We start from the raw sequence: 16,851 nt of genomic DNA, 5'->3' as shown, positions 1-16,851 counted from the left end.
GAAATTTTACTTTTTTTTTTTTTTTTGATCTCTAAAGACAAGGTTTCTCTGTGTAGCTCTAGCTGTCTTGGAACTGGCTCTGTAGACTAAACTGGCCTCAAACCTCTCAGAGATCCACCTTTCTCTACCTCCTGAGTGCTGGTATTAAAGGCGTGTGCCACCATCACCTGGTCGAAATTTTACTTTTTTTAAATTCTTTAATTACTACTAATATTTACATATCCATCCCCCCATTCTCTTGCCCTCCCATCCTCCCATGTTCCCCACCAAACCCTCTCCCCTGGAATTTTACTCTTAATGTATAGAATCTGATGGAATATTTATCTTTTTTTGTGTGTGTGTGGTTTTTCCAGACAGGGTTTCTCTGTGTAGCTTTGTAGACCAGGCTGGCCTCGAACTCTCAGTGATCCACCCTCCCTCTCCCCCACCCCAAGTGCTAGGATTAAAGGTGTGTGCCATGTATATTTATCTTTTAAAAGAGGCCCTTTTGAAAATATATGAAATGTGTGTGTGTCAGCATTACATATGGACCATGGTAATCTCTGTATGGTTGTAAATTTATGTTACAGTTATATGTGCTGCTTGTGTGTCTGCTTGCTTGTCTGTGTGTATGTGCATCATGTGGTGCCCACAGAGGCCAGAAGAAGGCATTAGGTACCCTGGAACTGGAATTAAACTCCTAATAGGAGTGCTGGGAACTAAAAACCCTTGTCGTCTGCATGAGCAACAAGTGCTGGTGACTGAGCCATCTCTCTCCCTCCTCCAGCCTACAAATCCAGATTAGCCCCTGCCTCCACTTTCTCAGTGCTGGGATTACAAGCATGCACCACCCAGTTCACGAAGTGCTAGGAACCCAGGGCTTCATGCATGCTCTGTAAGTACCCTACAAATTGAGCTATATCGCCATAACTGCCCCCTACACTTTTGCTATATAACTTACTCATAGACTCTTCCTGTACTCTGTGCACTATGCTATCACTCCTTACAGGCCCTGAAATGCCTTAGTGCTGCTGATGATTTTGGGAAGCTCCTGCCTAGGCTGACCTTAGATCCAGCATCCTGTGCTTCATGAAGCCTCCCAGTGTTCAATGCTTTGCTCTTTCCCCTCTGACACTATACAGAACCCCACCATGTGAGCTTCAGCCATCTTAGCACCTTGAGGGCAGTGACTTCATTGGGGTCACTCTTCTTCCCCCACCCCGCACCCAGTGCCCAGCAGGTGATGCTACCATTTGAAAATGAATCCTGGTGGTGCTAGAGAGATGGCTTAGAGGTTAAAACACATTTATTCCTCTTCCAGAGGACCCAAGTTCAATTCTCAGCACCTATATTAGGTGGCTTACGACTCCAGCTTCAGGGTTACCCAGTTTCTCTGGCCTCTCCAGGCACCTGTGCCCATATGTACATACCACACACACACACACACACACACACACACACACACACACACATACACACACACACACGTACACATAGTTAAAATAATACAAATAAAATCTTTAAAAATAAGTGTTGATGCCTGGCATGGTGGCACACACCTTTCAGCCTAGCACTTGAGAGAGAGGTCGATCTCTGTAAGTTCTAGGTCAACCTGGTCTACAAAGTGAGTTCCAAGCCCACCAGGGCTACATAATGAGACCTTGTCTAATACATACTTACATACATACATACATACAATCATACATAAATGCTAGTGCCTCAAACCTGTAATCCCAATACTTGAGATATTGAGGTAAGAGCTGCATATTTAAGACTGGCCTGAGCTACCCATTGAGTAGTAGGTCAGCCAAGGCTACACAGAAAACCCCTGTCTCAAAAAATAAATAATAGAGCTGGAGAAATGGCTCAACAGTTAAGAGCATTGGCTGTTCTTCCAGAGGACCAGAGTTCAATTCCCAGTGCCCACATGGCAGCTCACATAAATTTGCACGCAGCCAAAATACCAAAGCAAATGAAATACAATAAGTAAATAATAAAGGGCTGAAGAGATAGATGGCTTAGGGGCTCAGAGCAATTACTACTCTTACAAAGCACCTGTTCCCAGCATCCACATGGTGGCTCACAACTCCAGTTCCAGGGGATCTGACGCCCTCTTCTGGCCTCCAAGGGCTCCTGCATGCACATAAGCTCACAGACAAACATACCGCAAATAAAATAAATAGACCTTAAAATAAATAAATAAATACACACTAGTGAAAAAAAAGAATAAAAAGGAGGCAAGCCCAAGGCCAACAGTGGGAAATCTTTACTCTCTTTACTGAGCACATACATGTGTCCCAAGGGGCTAGAAACCCACAGAGAATGACAGCAACAGATATGTGATCACCACATGTTCATGCCAACTGCTCATTTACACACGAACACTGGTACTGACAGGCTGAGGACTCCTAGAGCCAAGGCCCTGCTGAACACTGAGGTGGCAGGAACCCTGCTGAGGCCTGCAGGGAACAGTGGCAGAGGCAGGTGCTGAAGGACAATTTTCTGGGCAGAGAGGTGTGCAGGCCTTCGGACCACTGTCTGGGAAGCAGGAAGCCACCTGAGGGTAAGCCAGGGCTGCCAGGCGCTGCTGCACACACTCAGCCGTCAGTCGTGCTTCTGGGTCTGCATCCCAACAGTCTTCTAGGAGTTCCCTCAGTCCCCCGGGGTCCTGGAGGAAAAGACTAGATGGCAGGCCTGACCCAACCCAGAGGGGACATCTTCAGTGTTACTTCTCCACATGTTCTGCCCCACACTGCACAGAGCCCTTGCTAAGCTCCACCACTCCTGACTCCACACTACACTTGTGGAGCTCCCAAGTCCCATCGCCTAAAGTCCAGGCCCATGAGGTTTGTTCTCTATGACCTTTTCCTCTGAGGATAATTCAGGCTGACAACTTTTTTTTTTTAAGATTTATTTATTTGTTTGTTGTCTGTACAGTGTTCTGCCTGCACACCAGAAGAGGGCACCAGATCTCATTGTAGATGGTTGTGAGCCACCATGTGGTTGCTGGGAATTGAACTCAGGACCTCTGGAAGAGCAGCCAGTGCTCTTAACCTCTGAGCCACCTCTCCAGCCCTCAGGCTGACAACTTACATGCTAAAGGAAAATTAATCTCCTTCTTCTCAACCAGTATGTCCTGCAGACAAAGCTTGGCTTCTGTTAGCTAACCCAACAGAGATTTGTATGGTAGAAATTTCAGGCTGGACAGCAGGAGAAAGGGCATCTCCTCAGGAAATAATTTGTGAAGAGCTCTGCACTTTCACTGTCGGGCAAATTTTCTGACCTTGTTATACCTAGAACCTTGTCACACCTAGAGCCTTGCCAACCTAGAACCTAGTCACACCTAGAACCTAAGTCATACCTAGAACTTTGTCACATCCAGAACTTTGTCACACCTAGAATCTTGTCATACCTAGAGCCTTGTCACACCTAGAACAAGTTTAATCACTCCACAGCTGAAACATAGCTTTATAGTACAAAATGATGGGGCACTGGATTGAATTCTGGGGCCCATGGGACCAGAAGAGACACTGACACAGGGACAGAGATCTGTGTAGGAGAAAAGCCAGAGAGGACTTCCTGGAGGAGGAGATAGAACAAAGAGATAGCTGATGAAGTGAGGGGGTGTCAATATAAAAGTATCCAGGTGGGTGGAACCAGTTGTTTGAGACTTAGAGAAGAAAAGGTAAACTGAGGACAAGTATGGGAATAGGATGTTTGGTTGTAGCAGAGAAGTCCTTGATATCCATACCCATCCCCCAGGGCCCCATCTAGCTAGCCTGTGGCTTCTTACTGTGGCAGAGCAGCTCCAAGTGGATGGGATGTTGGGGCGCCTCCTCTCCTCTACTGCCAATGCCCAGAGCTCACAAGCACTGGGATTGCTGCCCAGTTCAGCCTCATAGGCCAATTGAAAAGGTGGTGGTCTGCGGTCTGGGAAAAATACAGGCATTATGTCAACCTACTCTGGTTAGGGGGCTCCCAGGTAGAAAAACTAGGGAAAGTCAGGCCAGGAGGTAGATAGGATACTGGGGGTGGAGACTTTACCAGGCCTCAAATCGGAACAGCGGCTCAGGATCTCCCACAGGAGCAGAGCCAGAGAGTAAACATCTGCTCTCTGGAGGGCTGTGCCCCAGTCCTGTAGATCTAGTGTCTTGTCCAAGAGCTCTGGAGCCATGTACCTCTGTGTGCCAGCCTGGAGAATAAGATGTGGAGTACCAGGAATCACCTCTCTGGCAACCTGCTCTGCAGCTCTGGTGCACATTTCCCCCAATTACAGACTCAGGAGTGTTCCATGGACTAGCAAAGCTGCACCATTGTGGTATCCATGGTTGTATGCTCATCAGCACTGCCATCGCCTTGGACCTCACACTTATCAAAAAGCACTCACCTCCAAAATGGCAGCTGGGCCTCGGGGTTGAGTAGGTGCTGAGGCAGGGGTCCGAGCAAGGCCAGGGAGCACCAAGGCAAGGCCCAGGTCTCCAATAGCACAGGACCTATCTTCCCGAATGAGGACGTTCTGGCTGCTCAGGTCTCGGTGGGCAATACCGGGTTTATATTGGCCTGGGGAGAAATCCAAGGTTTAAGGAACACAGACCATCTGTTTTTCCTTGACCTGGTCCTCCTTCTCTAAGAGAAGAGGATTGGATGCAGAGATGTGACTCCCGACTCTCCTGCCTCCCTGTTGCAGGCTCACTTACCATCCTGCCAGCGCTCCTCATGGAGAAATGCCAGACCCTCAGCCAGGGACAGAGCCATCCTCAAGGAACTTCCCCAGTCACTGGTGTACTGGGTCAAGTAGTGGCACAGGGAGCCCTGGAGAAGAGCGGAGGCAAGAGCAGTGCACACAGAACTAGGGGTGATCATCCCAGGAAGCCTGCACCTCCCCAGCAGATAGAGACACCCTGACAGAACCAGGTCAAGACACTACAGACAGTGGAGGCATGAGAAAATGTATCAGTCACAGTGACAAGAAAAATATAGTAACTCTAGTTGACATGATACTATACTAGACGACTGTCACCCAGCACTTCAGAAGTAGGAGGAGGAGGATCAGGAAAAAGCCAGTCTGGGTTACAGGCCACCCTGCCCGAAAGCACAAATGCGAGTGCGCACAGGCAGACGCAGACACACACACACACACACACACACACACACACACACACACACACACGTAATACTTTCAGCCAGACATGGTAGCACTTGCATGTAATCTCAGCACTCAAGAGGCTGAAGCAGGAATCTCCTACATTAAAGGCCCAATACAGGGCAGGGGAGGGGGAAGTAGCTTAATTCAGTGGTACTGAGTACTTACAGTGACACAGGCCCTTTGACTGTAGGGTTTCCTACAGTCCTCATGATGACCCCAGTGTGAAGGAATTCTGATCACCCTGATTTTTGTGATTTTTTTCTTTTTTCCTCTTTCTCGCCTCTATTTAAAATATTAGTACACTTCCTTATTTGTGTGTGGGGTATGTGTCTGTCTGTGGTTGTCCACAGGCTACATGGGGGCCAGAAGACAATGTGATGGAGTTGCTCTCCTCCTTTCACCACATAGGTTCCAGGGCTTGAACTCAGGTCCTCAGGTTTGGTGGAAGCACCTTTACCTGTTGGACCATCTTGCTGGACCTTTTACCTTCTTTCCTTTTTCTCTCCCACTCTCTGTCTCCCCCCACAACCTCCACCCCCACATGCCACTCCCTCTTAGGCAGGATCTCACTATGTACATATCTGTAACCCTGGCTGACATGGAAGTCACTATGAGGATGAGGCTGCCATCAAGCTTGCAGTGACCCTCCTGCCCCTACCTCCCAAGTGTCAGCAATACAGGAACAAACTACCACACCTGGTTAGAGCTGGAGCTTTAGAGAATGTTGAGTAAGCTTGTTTGGGGTCAAATGATGAGATAGGAGTGGAGTTTTCAGAAACCAATCAGTCTGAATCATGAGTCACTGTCATGTGCTGACTCAGATAATTCAGGACAAGGGTAATCAAGGGTGTCCCGCAAACCACCTGGCCTGGCGTATCGGGCCTGCATAGACATGGATGGGTAGAGCTATGGGAGGAGCAACAACTAGGGATAGGCCATTCATTAAGACGCTGAGCACCTTCAGGTGCATCAACAACTGTGCCCAGGCAGCGCTGTGACTAGAAATAGGTGATTATGATATAAGCAGAGAATATAATAGATGCCACAATATAACAATAAACAAAATGCCATGGCTGTAAAACAATCATGTACTTGTGACAGTCAGAGGAAGCTAAGCAAATAAGAAAGAATTGTATATCTGTACATGTATTTTTGAGACAGGTTCTCGTTTTTTTGTTGTTTTTTTTTTGTTGTTTGTTTGTTTGTTTTTTTGGTTTTTCGACACAGGGTTTCCCTGTGGCTTTGGAGGATGTCCTGGAACTAGCTCTTGTAGACCAGGCTGGCCTCGAACTCACAGAGATCCACCTGCCTCTCCCCAAGTGCTGGGATTAAAGGCGTGTGCCACCAATGCCTGGCTTAGGTTCTCTTTCTAACTGGAGCTCACTCAATAGACTAGGCTGGCCATAAGCCCCAGAGTCCTGTCATAATACAAGGGTTTCTCTGTGTAGCCCTGGCTGTTCTGGAACTAGCTCTGTAGACCAGACTGGCCTGGAACTCAGAGATCCACCTGCCTCTGCCTCCCAAGTGCCAGGATTAAAGGCATGTGCCACTACCGCCTGGCAAAAAGTAAACTTAAAAAAAAAAAATTAAGTATGGGTAAGTGTGTCTATATGTGTGAAAGAATGTGAGTTTTCAGGTGGAGACTGGAATGGAAACTGGAAGAGAGCATTGGATCCCCTGGAGCTGGAGTTACAGGCAAGTGTGACACCTAGCATAGATACTGGGAGCTGAACTTGGGTCCTCTGGGAGAGCAGCCAGTGTTCTTAACTGTTAACCCATCTCTCTTGCCCTACTTCTGTTTTTTTTTTAAATGTAATTTCTGAGAACTGAACTCAGGTCCTTGTGCTTGCCAGGAATCACTGTATCAACTAAGCTATATCCCCAGGCTAAAAGCTTATTTTTCATTAGGGTCAGGAAGCATATGATTAAAAAAAAAAAAGGAACTTTCCAGAACTCAAGGTCTCAGCAATGAGTTGTAAAAATTGATAAAATCTGGGGAAGGGAGAAGGGGCCTAGAGAGATGGCTCAGCAGTTAAGAGCACTGACTGCTATTCCAGAGGTCCTGGGTTCAATTCCTAGCAAACCACACATTGGCTCACAAATATCTGTAATGAGATCTGGCGCCCTCTCCTGGCCTGCAGGCATACATGCAGGCAGAACACTATACACTAAAATAAATAAATATAAAAAAAAAATCTGGGGAAGGGTCACTGACTGCCTTTAAGCAGGTTAGGAGCTGAAGAACGATTAGGGCAAAGAACTGGGAGGGGGGGTCTCACCTTAAGGAACAGATAGTGCTGATGGCTGATAAACCGGAGACAGTAGCTGCAATGAGGAGTCAGACTCCAGTCACAAATCCTGGGCAAATGACTTTCCTTTTCTCATCTATGGATAGTGATTTCTACCTCATAGCATGCTTATACAGGTAAAGCATGCAAATGTGTTCAAAGTGCCCAGAGAGTGCACAAGACTTAAAATGCCTCCCAGTCTTCATCAGGCCCAGGCTCCAGGTGGCCCTACCTTTGTCTACTTCTTCCTCTTGGCTATGTTTGGGGTTTGTTTTCTTCTGTGAGTGTTTTTTTGGGGGTGGGTGTTTTTGTTTTAGATAGGGCCTTACTATGGAACCTTGACTGGCCTTGAACTCATATAGATCCACCTGCCTCTGCTTCCCAATTGCTGGGATTTAGGGTTATACCACTGCACTCAGGCCTGTTTTATTTCCTTGAGTCAGCATTATGTAGCCCAGGCTAGCCTGGAATTCACTTCAGTCCTCCTGTTTCAGCCTCCCAAGTGCCGGGATTACAGTCGCACAGCACTACACCCAGGTTTCTTCCTCCTCACATTGTTCATTTCCTACCTCAGGTCACATACATTCATTTTATTAAAAAAACAAAAATAGAAAACTAAGGGATGTAGTGATGGCTTAGCAGTTACACTGCCTGCACGTCCAGAGGACTGGGGTTTAATTTCCAGTACCTGAATAGCAGCTCATCTGAAACTGCAGCCCCGGGAGATCTGGTGTCCTCTCCAGGCATGCACTCGGTGTAAAGCATAATATATGCATGTGAAACAATAAATTTTTGTTTGTTTTTTGAGTCAGGTTTCTCTGTGTAGTCCTGGCTGTCCTGGAACTCACTCTGTAGACCAGACTGGTCTCAAACTCACAGAGATCCATCTGCCTCTTATACACATAATTTTTTGAAATTTATTATTATAGAAAGGGGGAGTCTTTGGGAGCACATGCTATAGTGCGTGTGTGGGGGTCAGAGAACAACTTTGTGCAGTTCTCTCTTTCTATTTTTGCTTGGGTTCTGGGGACTGAACTCAGATCCCCAAGGCTTGCACAGCAAGCATCATAGCTGAGCCATCTCACCATCCCTCAGGGCAAATCTTTCTGTTTGTTTTTCGAGACAGCGTTTCTCTGTAGCTTTGGAGGCTGTCCTGGAATTCACTCTGTAGACCAGGCTGGTCTCGAACTCACAGAGATCCTTCTGACTCTGCCTCCCGAGTGCTGGGATTAAAGGCATGTGCCGTTACCACCTGGCTTTTTTTTTTTTTTAAGAAGTTTATATTTATTTTTATTGGTGTTTTGCCTGCATGTATGTCTGTGTAAGGGTGTAAGAAATCCTGGAACTGGAGTAACAGACAGGTGTGAGCTGCCACATGGATTCTGGGAATTGAACCCAGGTCCTCTGGAAGAGCAGACAGTGCTCTTAACCACTGAGCCATCTCTCCAGCCTGCCATATTGTTTATAAATATTGGTTAAATAAACACATGAATGAGTTGGACAGCTGTGGTTGGATATTATTTATCCAGTGGCTCATATTTAACAGTGGCTCATTTCTAGCTGGGCAGTGGTGGCACACAGGACAGGCTCCAAAGCAATATAGAGAAACCCTGTCTCGAAAAACAAAACAACAAACAACAAAAAACCCAACAGTGTCCTAAGGAAGGCACGAAGCACCTCACTTCCATGAGCACAAAAATAGGCATAGTGCACATTACCGACATTTCTTGGTGCTCACCTTAGGGTACAGTTCCAGTACCAGTAAAGGCCCAGAGGGCAGGGGGCCAGGACCCCCCTGGCCAGCAGTGATAAAGCGTACAATGTGGTTGTGCTGTAGGCCTGGCAACTGGTACACAGCTCTCTCAGCTCGGAACTGGGCCACAGCCCTTGGGGGGAAGGCCTTGATGGCTACCATCTCACCCTGTAGCCTCCCGGCCCACACGACTGCGTGACCTCCTTCTTGGATTACCTGGTGGAAACACTGCACTGAGTGCGGACCTCTGAGCTAGCATCAGAACCAGGCTTCCTCCCCAGCAGAACCTCCAAGAGTACCAGAGAAACCCACCCTCCTTTTATGAAGCACCTGGGAGAAGCACAGCTCATTCAGCTCTGGCAATTCCTCACTGCAGTCTCCGCCTGAGACTGGCTCCGGGTCTGACCCACCGTTCACTGCACAGGTCTTTCGTTGTAGCAGGGCTGAAGCAGAGAAGAGCCTTAGGGTAGGGTGCACAGGATGGAGGCAGCCAAGGAGGCTATGTGGGAAGAGAGCTTCATACAATGAAATGGGTTACAGAGATCCCAAAACTGGTGGTGGGGGGCGTCTGCAGAGCCTGAAGAAGGCTTGGAGCTTTGGGGAAGAGCCTTGCTATCACAAGGGAGGGGTGGGAGAGATTAGTACCCAAGATGATGCTGCCCAGTAGCAGCACGAGGAACATTCCCAGCAGCAGCAGTGCCATCCAGATGGGCCCACCTGGACAGCAAGGCAAGAAGACACGTGGGTGAGCACTGAACCTCTCCCCTCTTCAAAGAGATTGCTTTCCAAACCACCCCCATGCTGGTCACAAGCCCCCTTATCTCCCAGTCGCCAGGGCAACCAACTTCCCAAGGCCAGGAGGAGGGAAACTTTGGGTGGGAGTGGGCTGAGAACTGGCCCTGGTTCTCATCCTGACCTATGCTCCTACCCTTTCTGAGCTTAGTACCCTAGGGAAGGCAACTACCTGTGGTAGGCTGGGGATCCTGGGGGCCAGGCGCCCCTTGGTTCCCTGAAGGAGGCAGATGGCTGTAATTGGCATTGCAGAAGTCACTGCCACAAGAACATGTGAGGAGAGTGGAGATGGGGCTTGGGTGGGCTCGGGGGACTGGGTCACAGTGGAGGGACTCACAGCCTGGCTCATCACTGTCTCGGCATCCTGGTGGGATGGGATTGGGGGACGGAGGAAAAGGAGAGAGAGTACAATGATGTTGGGAGGCAGAAAGCACATCCCTTCTCTATCAAAGGCATCCCTCCGACATGCTTTTCTCCCATCTACACACTCCGCTTCTCCCTTTCCTCTTGGCTGCCTCCCTCAACTTGGACATGCCTCTCCTCTACCCTAGCTCTCACCCACCATATATTTTGCCATTCACCTTGCATCTCCACACGTGCCCGTCCATGGGTCAGGTTCCAGATGCCAAAGCAGCAATGGCTGTAGAGGCAGCGGATACTCTTAGGGGGTCCTGGTCTTTCATCTAGCACTTCCCCCAGTGTCTTTGCGCTTCCTCGTACTCCAGGAGCCTCAAAGAACACACAGGTCCTACTGTTTGGGGTTACTGAAATCAAAGGTGAAGAAAGGGGAGTCAAGAAGGGAGTAAAGTCAGGGGACAAACAGCAGCCAAAAGGATAAACAAAATAGGAGCCCAGGGTCAGGATGGCAGAGGCACAAGGAAACAGTCAGCAGAGGCCTGAGGCCTGATCCCCCATGGGAACAAGTGGCTCTGCCCTTCATCTTTACTCACCCAGCCCACTGACCTCTTCCTCTTCCAAAGGGGTAGCTGCTGCTTCAAGTATACCTTTCCCCTTATTGGATTGTGTTAAGACCCTGCCTGTATCTGTAGACACTTACCTTGTGCAACTGCAGGAAGCAATGTCCAAAGCCCCAGTGTCCCCAGCATCCTGCTAAAGGATGGCAGCTGGACAGCACAAACCAGCACAGCTACTCCATCCAAGGATTCCTACTGATACAGGGCACTGTAGGGCTTCCAAACTCCGCCCCCCTCTGTCCTATCCCAGTTTCTGTGGGGGAGAAGGCAGCTGTGGGGGAGAAAACAGGGAGAGAAAGGGAGGAGCAGAGAACCAATCTCATATCCTTTCTTCAACCACCTCCTCTTTTCTCTGTAGAGTGGGAGGAAGGGACCTTGGCTGCCTGGCTGAGAACCCTGTGATAACTTCAAAATCTCTACTCATCACTGACCTTGGGAGAAGGTGCTGGACCTTCAGCCTTTCCCAGGAAGATGTCAAATGTTTGGAGCCACTCAGTTCTGCCCAAGACCCTTCCTAACCCACTATTGAGAGACTGGATACGTAGCATTCTGAATAGAAGAAGACTCACAGTCCATATTACAGTAGTTCTCACTTTCCAAACTCGAATCAGAATGAATATGAAAATTTTCAGATCTAAAAAAAAAAAAAAATAGGCAGGAGGCAGAGGCTTTCACAGAGAAACCCTGTCTCAAAAATCAAAACAACAACAAAATCACACTGTAGGACTGGTGAGATGGTGCAATGGGTCAAAAGTACTAGACACTCTTTTATATATATATATATATTTTTTTTTTTCCTGAAAACAAACTTGTTTATACAGACAAGTCATGAGGGCCATCCCGGGAAGCTCCCGCAGTAGTCGAGGATCAATGTACTCTGGGGCTGGATCTGCCCAGGACAAATGCAACTACGGCCCAGGTGGTGATGATGCTGCAGACTTTTAACAGGCAGGTGATGTTGGAGGAATGTTTCCAGTAGCAGTATAGGGAGACCTGCAGGGTTGGGTGGCTCCTGTACTCCTTCAAGACACTACAGGCATCCTTAAACTTATTGGTCAGGAGCAGAAACTGGTTTGGGGTGAACCGCCTGACATCCAACCTGCAAAGATATTGGAACTCACAGTAGACCTGATGCTCGGTGACCCCAGGCCCTCTTGACGGTGAGGATGAGTGCAGGAGGCCAGATACTGGGGTAATCTGGGCCAGAAAGATTAATTTTAGGAACCCCAGCTCTGATAAGATTCACTTGGTTCACATAGTGCTCCAGCACATCCAGGTATGTGAGGTGAGCTCGTCCACAGAACCATCACCATGCACCCTCTCCAGGAGCAAGTGTGCTACTTTCAAGAGAACTGACCCGCAGAGGAAGGCATTGTATCCGGCTTCATGGGGGCACTTGGTCTCAGCATATTTCTCACACTCGCTTGCATGGATAATCTCTGGTCCAGAATTGTTAGTGGCATTCAAGTCACTGCTCAGCACATCATACACTTACTTCTGAGAGGTTGGAGGCTTGTAGGAAATGCATTTCCTTCCAGATGTCTTCTGTCACATTCTTGGTGTCGATGATGACAGGAAATAGGCTGTGGATGTTCTGCTTAAACTCATCGTAGCTTTCTGGAAGAGGTTTGAAGAACTTCTCAAGGAGATGCAGTAGGTCCATCATCATATTGTGTCCTACCAGAGACTTCTGGGCTCTCACCAACATCTTGATAAAGCCCGAAAAGCCCCTTGCAGAGAGCAGAATCTCCTCCCTCCAACACCTGATTTGATCACAAGAGTCATTCTCAAGGTACCAGCGATGAGGCTGACTGACCTTCTTCACAACCACCCCTTCATTTTTCCGCACTGTTCAGATGTCGGGGAGGGCCTGCCTCAGGACCATTTGGACTTCATAGGCTTGGAACCCAGCGATACCAGGAAGAGTCATCCGGTCATCTTCCTCAGCCAGGTCCAGCCACCTAGTACCTTGTCAATCACCACCTTAATTTGGTCTTTGTCCAGAGAACTTCCGACTCTCCAGTTCCCTCTCAAGATGCTCTCCTTAATCTCCTGCTCTTCATTCATGTATGGGATTCCATTTTTGAAGAACTTGTTCAAAAACTGAACACTAGACGCCTGGAAAGAGAACTCCGAGTCCAAGATCCCAAACGTTGTAGGGAAGAGAAAGAAGTTACAGGAATGGGCTACATATTTGTTTGATTCCCCTTCAATGCTGGAAAACACAGACAATCCAATCCGACATATTGTAAATTGCTGAACACTCTGCCGGGTCTTCATATACCACTCGGATGGTAAATCAAAGAGACTGATCTGCTGGGGCCGGGATGAGTTTGAACACAGTCCTGTGAACTGTATGTCGAGACTCACAAAGTCTGCCTCATTAATGATATCATGCAGGAATGAGAGGGTCTCTGCAAACTCGTCAGCACCTACGTCCATAGCCACTAGTTCCGAGGCGTGCCAGATGTGGCCACGTGCTGTCTAGACACTCTGGGAGAAGACCCAGGTTTGGTCCCCAGCACCCACACGGTAGTTCACAACTGTTTGTAACTCTAGTTCCAGAAGATCAGACACCCTCTTCTGCCCTCCATGGACATCAGGCATGCATGTGGTGTACAGACCTACAGGCAGCCCAAACACCCAGGCAAATACAATAAAAAGAAGAAAAAGAAGAGCCATCTCTTCAGCCATCCAAAGTAAATAAAGCTTTAAAATTGCAAATGGTAGCCTGGGTAGTGGTGACACATGCCTTTAATCCCAGCACTTGGGAGGCAGAGACACAACAGATCTCTGAGAGTTTGAGGCCAATCTGTCTACAGAGTGAGTTCTAGGACAGCCAGGACTCACAGACAAACCCTGCCTTGAAAAATAAAAAGAAAGGAAAAAGGAAAAAAGGAAAAAAAAGGAAATTATTAGAATGGTAATTTTGTTGTGTATTTTTCCATAATGAAGAAAGAAAATAGTTAACATAGTAGTGGGCAGTTGCTTAGAGTATACAGAGAGTCCTCCTTAGCATAAGCCGTACAAAGGACACACACATACACATACTCCTATGGATTCAAACACTAAGGAAATTACTACCATTAAGAAGATAACTTTTGGCCGGTCAGTAGTGGCACACACCTTTAATCTCAGCACTTGGGAGGCAGAGGCAGGCAGATTTCTGTGTGTTCGAGACCAACCTGGTCTCCAGAGCTAGTTCCAGGACAGGCTCCAAAGCCACAGAGAAACCCTGTCTCGAAAAAACCAAAACCAAAAAAAAAAAAAAAAAAAAAAGATAACTTTTATTGAGCATCACTATGTTCTAGATAAAGCCAGAGCTATGCACTTTTAAGTCTAATTTTTTTTCACTGGGATATTTATTATTATCTCCACTTTATAGGTAATGAAATTCAGCATAAATGAGCTGTCCATAGTCATTCTGATGTAATAAAAATAAAGCCCAGCTGAGATTTGAATCTAGGTATATCTGACTTCAAGTACAGGCTCTGTTCTCTCTATTATACAATGTTGCCTTAAAACAAACCCAAACTTCAGCAACTGAAGAAATGTTTCCATCCTGGGGGTGGTGGCATATGCCTTTAATTCCAGCACTAGAAGGCAGAGGAGGAGGCAGATCTCTGTATGTTTGAGGCCAACCTGCTCTACAAAGTAAGTTCCAGGACATCCATGGCTGCATAGATTGTGTCTCAAAAATAAATATTTACACTGTTTACAATATTTCAATATTTGAATTTGGATTGCTGAAAAATGTAAACCAGCATACCGTTAATTTGTCAACAGACTACCAACTGGGACAGGAGTCTACAGTTCAAAATCTCACCACCAGAGGTCAGAAGACAGGAGAAACTGGTCTGTCAAGAGGGCCTCCCCGAAATAAACAAACAATAAATAAACAGATAAATAAAAGAGGGCCTCCTCAGATGACTAATATTCACAGTACACTCCAGGATGTCCTGTGCTGCATAAAGTATAAAGGGAGGCCATAGGGTGTGTAGAGTCCATGTATGTAAACAAAGAGGTCTGTGGCTTGTGTTGCAATACAGACAGGAATGTAATCTCATTTCCCCCAGAGTAGGAAACCAGTCAGTCATAGGTAATCATTTCATTTCCACACCTGTGAACAGCTGGCTTCAAAGGGGACTGGTCAAAGGGGACTGGGCCCCTGGGCCCCTAGCTTCTATCCATGTGGTAGCTGACTGGAAACCCTTGCTCTGAATAACTGTTCTTGAATCAGAGGTGAAGGTGCCAGCTTATGGAGGGTCTTTTTCCTGGGGAGTACCCATGAGAGGGGCCAATAGCTGTAAAACAGTGTCTGGAGAAAGGGCGGGGCTGGAGACAGATTCACACACTTCCTTGGGCCCTTCTGGAAGTCTGCAGGCTGTGCTAGTAAGGTGGAATGCTGTATTTAGTTCCTGATGTCTTCTTTCACGAGCTCCCAGATCAGGTAAGTGGGGATGTGGGCAGTTGAGGGTCTAGTGGCTTATTTTGCCTAAATGTCTCTGGAGACCCTTTCCTCCAGAATGGGAGCAGGTTAGGTGTGTACCAGCAAGGGCATCTCCTCAGCCAAAGCCTTGGGTTACTACTTCGTTCAAAGACAGAAACAACCCAGAAGTCAGTGATGGTGGCTCATTCCTGTTGTCTCAGCATTTAGAAGGCTGAGGCAGGAAGACTGCTGCAATTTGAGGCAGTCTTGGGTTATATAGTCAATCTCAGGCCATTATGGACTAGAGTGAGACTCTGTCTCACGGTGTGTGGGGGAGGGGGAGGCTGGAGAGACAGTACCTGATGCCTGAGTTGAAATTCCAAGCACTCACATAAAAAAAAAAAAAAAAAAAAAAAAAACAACTGTGTAGCCAATCGGTGGTGGCACACCCTTTAATCCGAGCACTCGGGAGGCAGGGTCATCCGGAAGATCTCTGTGAATTTGAAGCCAGCTTGGTCTACAGATAGAGTTCCAAGACAGGCTCCAAAGCTACCAAACAAACAAACAAAAACCTACAATGAAAACTACATGTGGCTGTGAACACTTATAACCCAGGCTTATCGGGTAAGGATGCTCACTGCTTTTACAGAGGACCCCAGTTCAGTTTCCAGTTCACAAACACCTGTAACTATAGCTCCAAAGGAGCACACCTTCTTCTGGCCTCTTCAGACACCTGTATATGTGCACACATGCACACACATATCCATAAAATAAATCTGTGTGCGTTTGTATGCATAAGAGTCTGGGGCTGGGCGGTGGTGGCGCACGCCTTTAATCCCAGCACTCTAGAAGCAGAGGCAGGAGGGTTTTTGTGAGTTTGAGACCAGCCTGGTCTACAAGAGCTAGTTCCAGGACAGCCTCCAAAGCTACATAAGGAAACTCTTTTGGGGGGAGTGGGGGTAAGGAGTCTGGCCTGGTGACACAGGCCTGTAATCTCAGTTACTTGGTTGAAGCAGGATTACACCTTCAAGGTCTGCTGGGATACAGAGGGAGTTCAAGGCCAGCCTAGGCAATTTAGAAGAAAAAAAAAAAGCCAGTTATGGTGGCACATAACTAGCACTCATGAGACAGAGGCAGGGTAGGTAAATCTCTGTGAGTTCGAGGCCAGCCTGGTCTACAGAGTTCCAGGACAGGCTCCAAAGCTACAAAGAAACCTGTCTCAAAAAACCAAAACCAACCACGCTGAGAGAGAGAGAGAGAGACAGAGACAGAGACACAGAGAGACACAGAGAGACACAGAGAGACACAGAGAGACACAGAAACAGACACAAAGACAGACAGAGACAGAGAAGGAAGGGTTATTTTCCCTTTATCTATAACCCTAACACTAAGATAAAATTGTCCAGCATAGAAGCTTCTAGGTCAAAAGAAAGGTTAAGGCTGAAGAAGTGAAAACATGAGTTTAAATCTGAAGCGTATGTAAAAAGCTG

The 16,851-nt window shown here is 47.4% G+C and overlaps 1 protein-coding gene and 1 pseudogene across 1 annotated transcript; both read right to left on the bottom strand.

The window, feature by feature from the left end:
- Positions 1-2,071: 2,071 nt before the first annotated feature.
- Amhr2 (anti-Mullerian hormone receptor type 2) lies at positions 2,072-11,064 on the bottom strand. Its single transcript, XM_027396699.2, has 11 exons — positions 11,016-11,064; positions 10,540-10,722; positions 10,131-10,322; positions 9,812-9,883; positions 9,497-9,609; positions 9,152-9,382; positions 4,677-4,791; positions 4,367-4,539; positions 4,024-4,171; positions 3,773-3,909; positions 2,072-2,647 (listed from the first exon to the last, which is right to left on the bottom strand). Exons 1-11 carry the CDS (start codon positions 11,062-11,064, stop codon positions 2,351-2,353), a joined length of 1,710 nt encoding a protein of 569 aa, XP_027252500.2. The 3' UTR covers positions 2,072-2,350.
- Positions 10,716-13,696, bottom strand: LOC100772948 (annotated as a pseudogene).
- Between the last annotated feature and the right edge of the window lie 3,155 nt (positions 13,697-16,851).

Source organism: Cricetulus griseus, chromosome 2, assembly GCF_003668045.3.
Source record: "Cricetulus griseus strain 17A/GY chromosome 2, alternate assembly CriGri-PICRH-1.0, whole genome shotgun sequence".
NCBI lineage: Eukaryota > Metazoa > Chordata > Mammalia > Rodentia > Cricetidae > Cricetulus > Cricetulus griseus.
The sequence above is the reverse complement of the archived record's forward strand: the minus strand, read 5'-3'. Positions and strand labels throughout refer to the sequence as shown.

Excerpts from the sequence above, each read along its gene's own strand:
- Amhr2 (XM_027396699.2), bottom strand. The coding sequence starts at position 11,064 with ATGCTGGGGACACTGGGGCTTTGGACATTGCTTCCTGCAGTTGCACAA. Across the intron at positions 9,383-9,496 it reads ATGAGCTGTGCTTCTCCCAG|GTAATCCAAGAAGGAGGTCA; the intron begins GTGCTTCATAAA and ends TGTTTCCACCAG. Across the intron at positions 4,172-4,366 it reads GCCCAGCTGCCATTTTGGAG|GCTGGCACACAGAGGTACAT; the intron begins GTGAGTGCTTTT and ends CTTATTCTCCAG.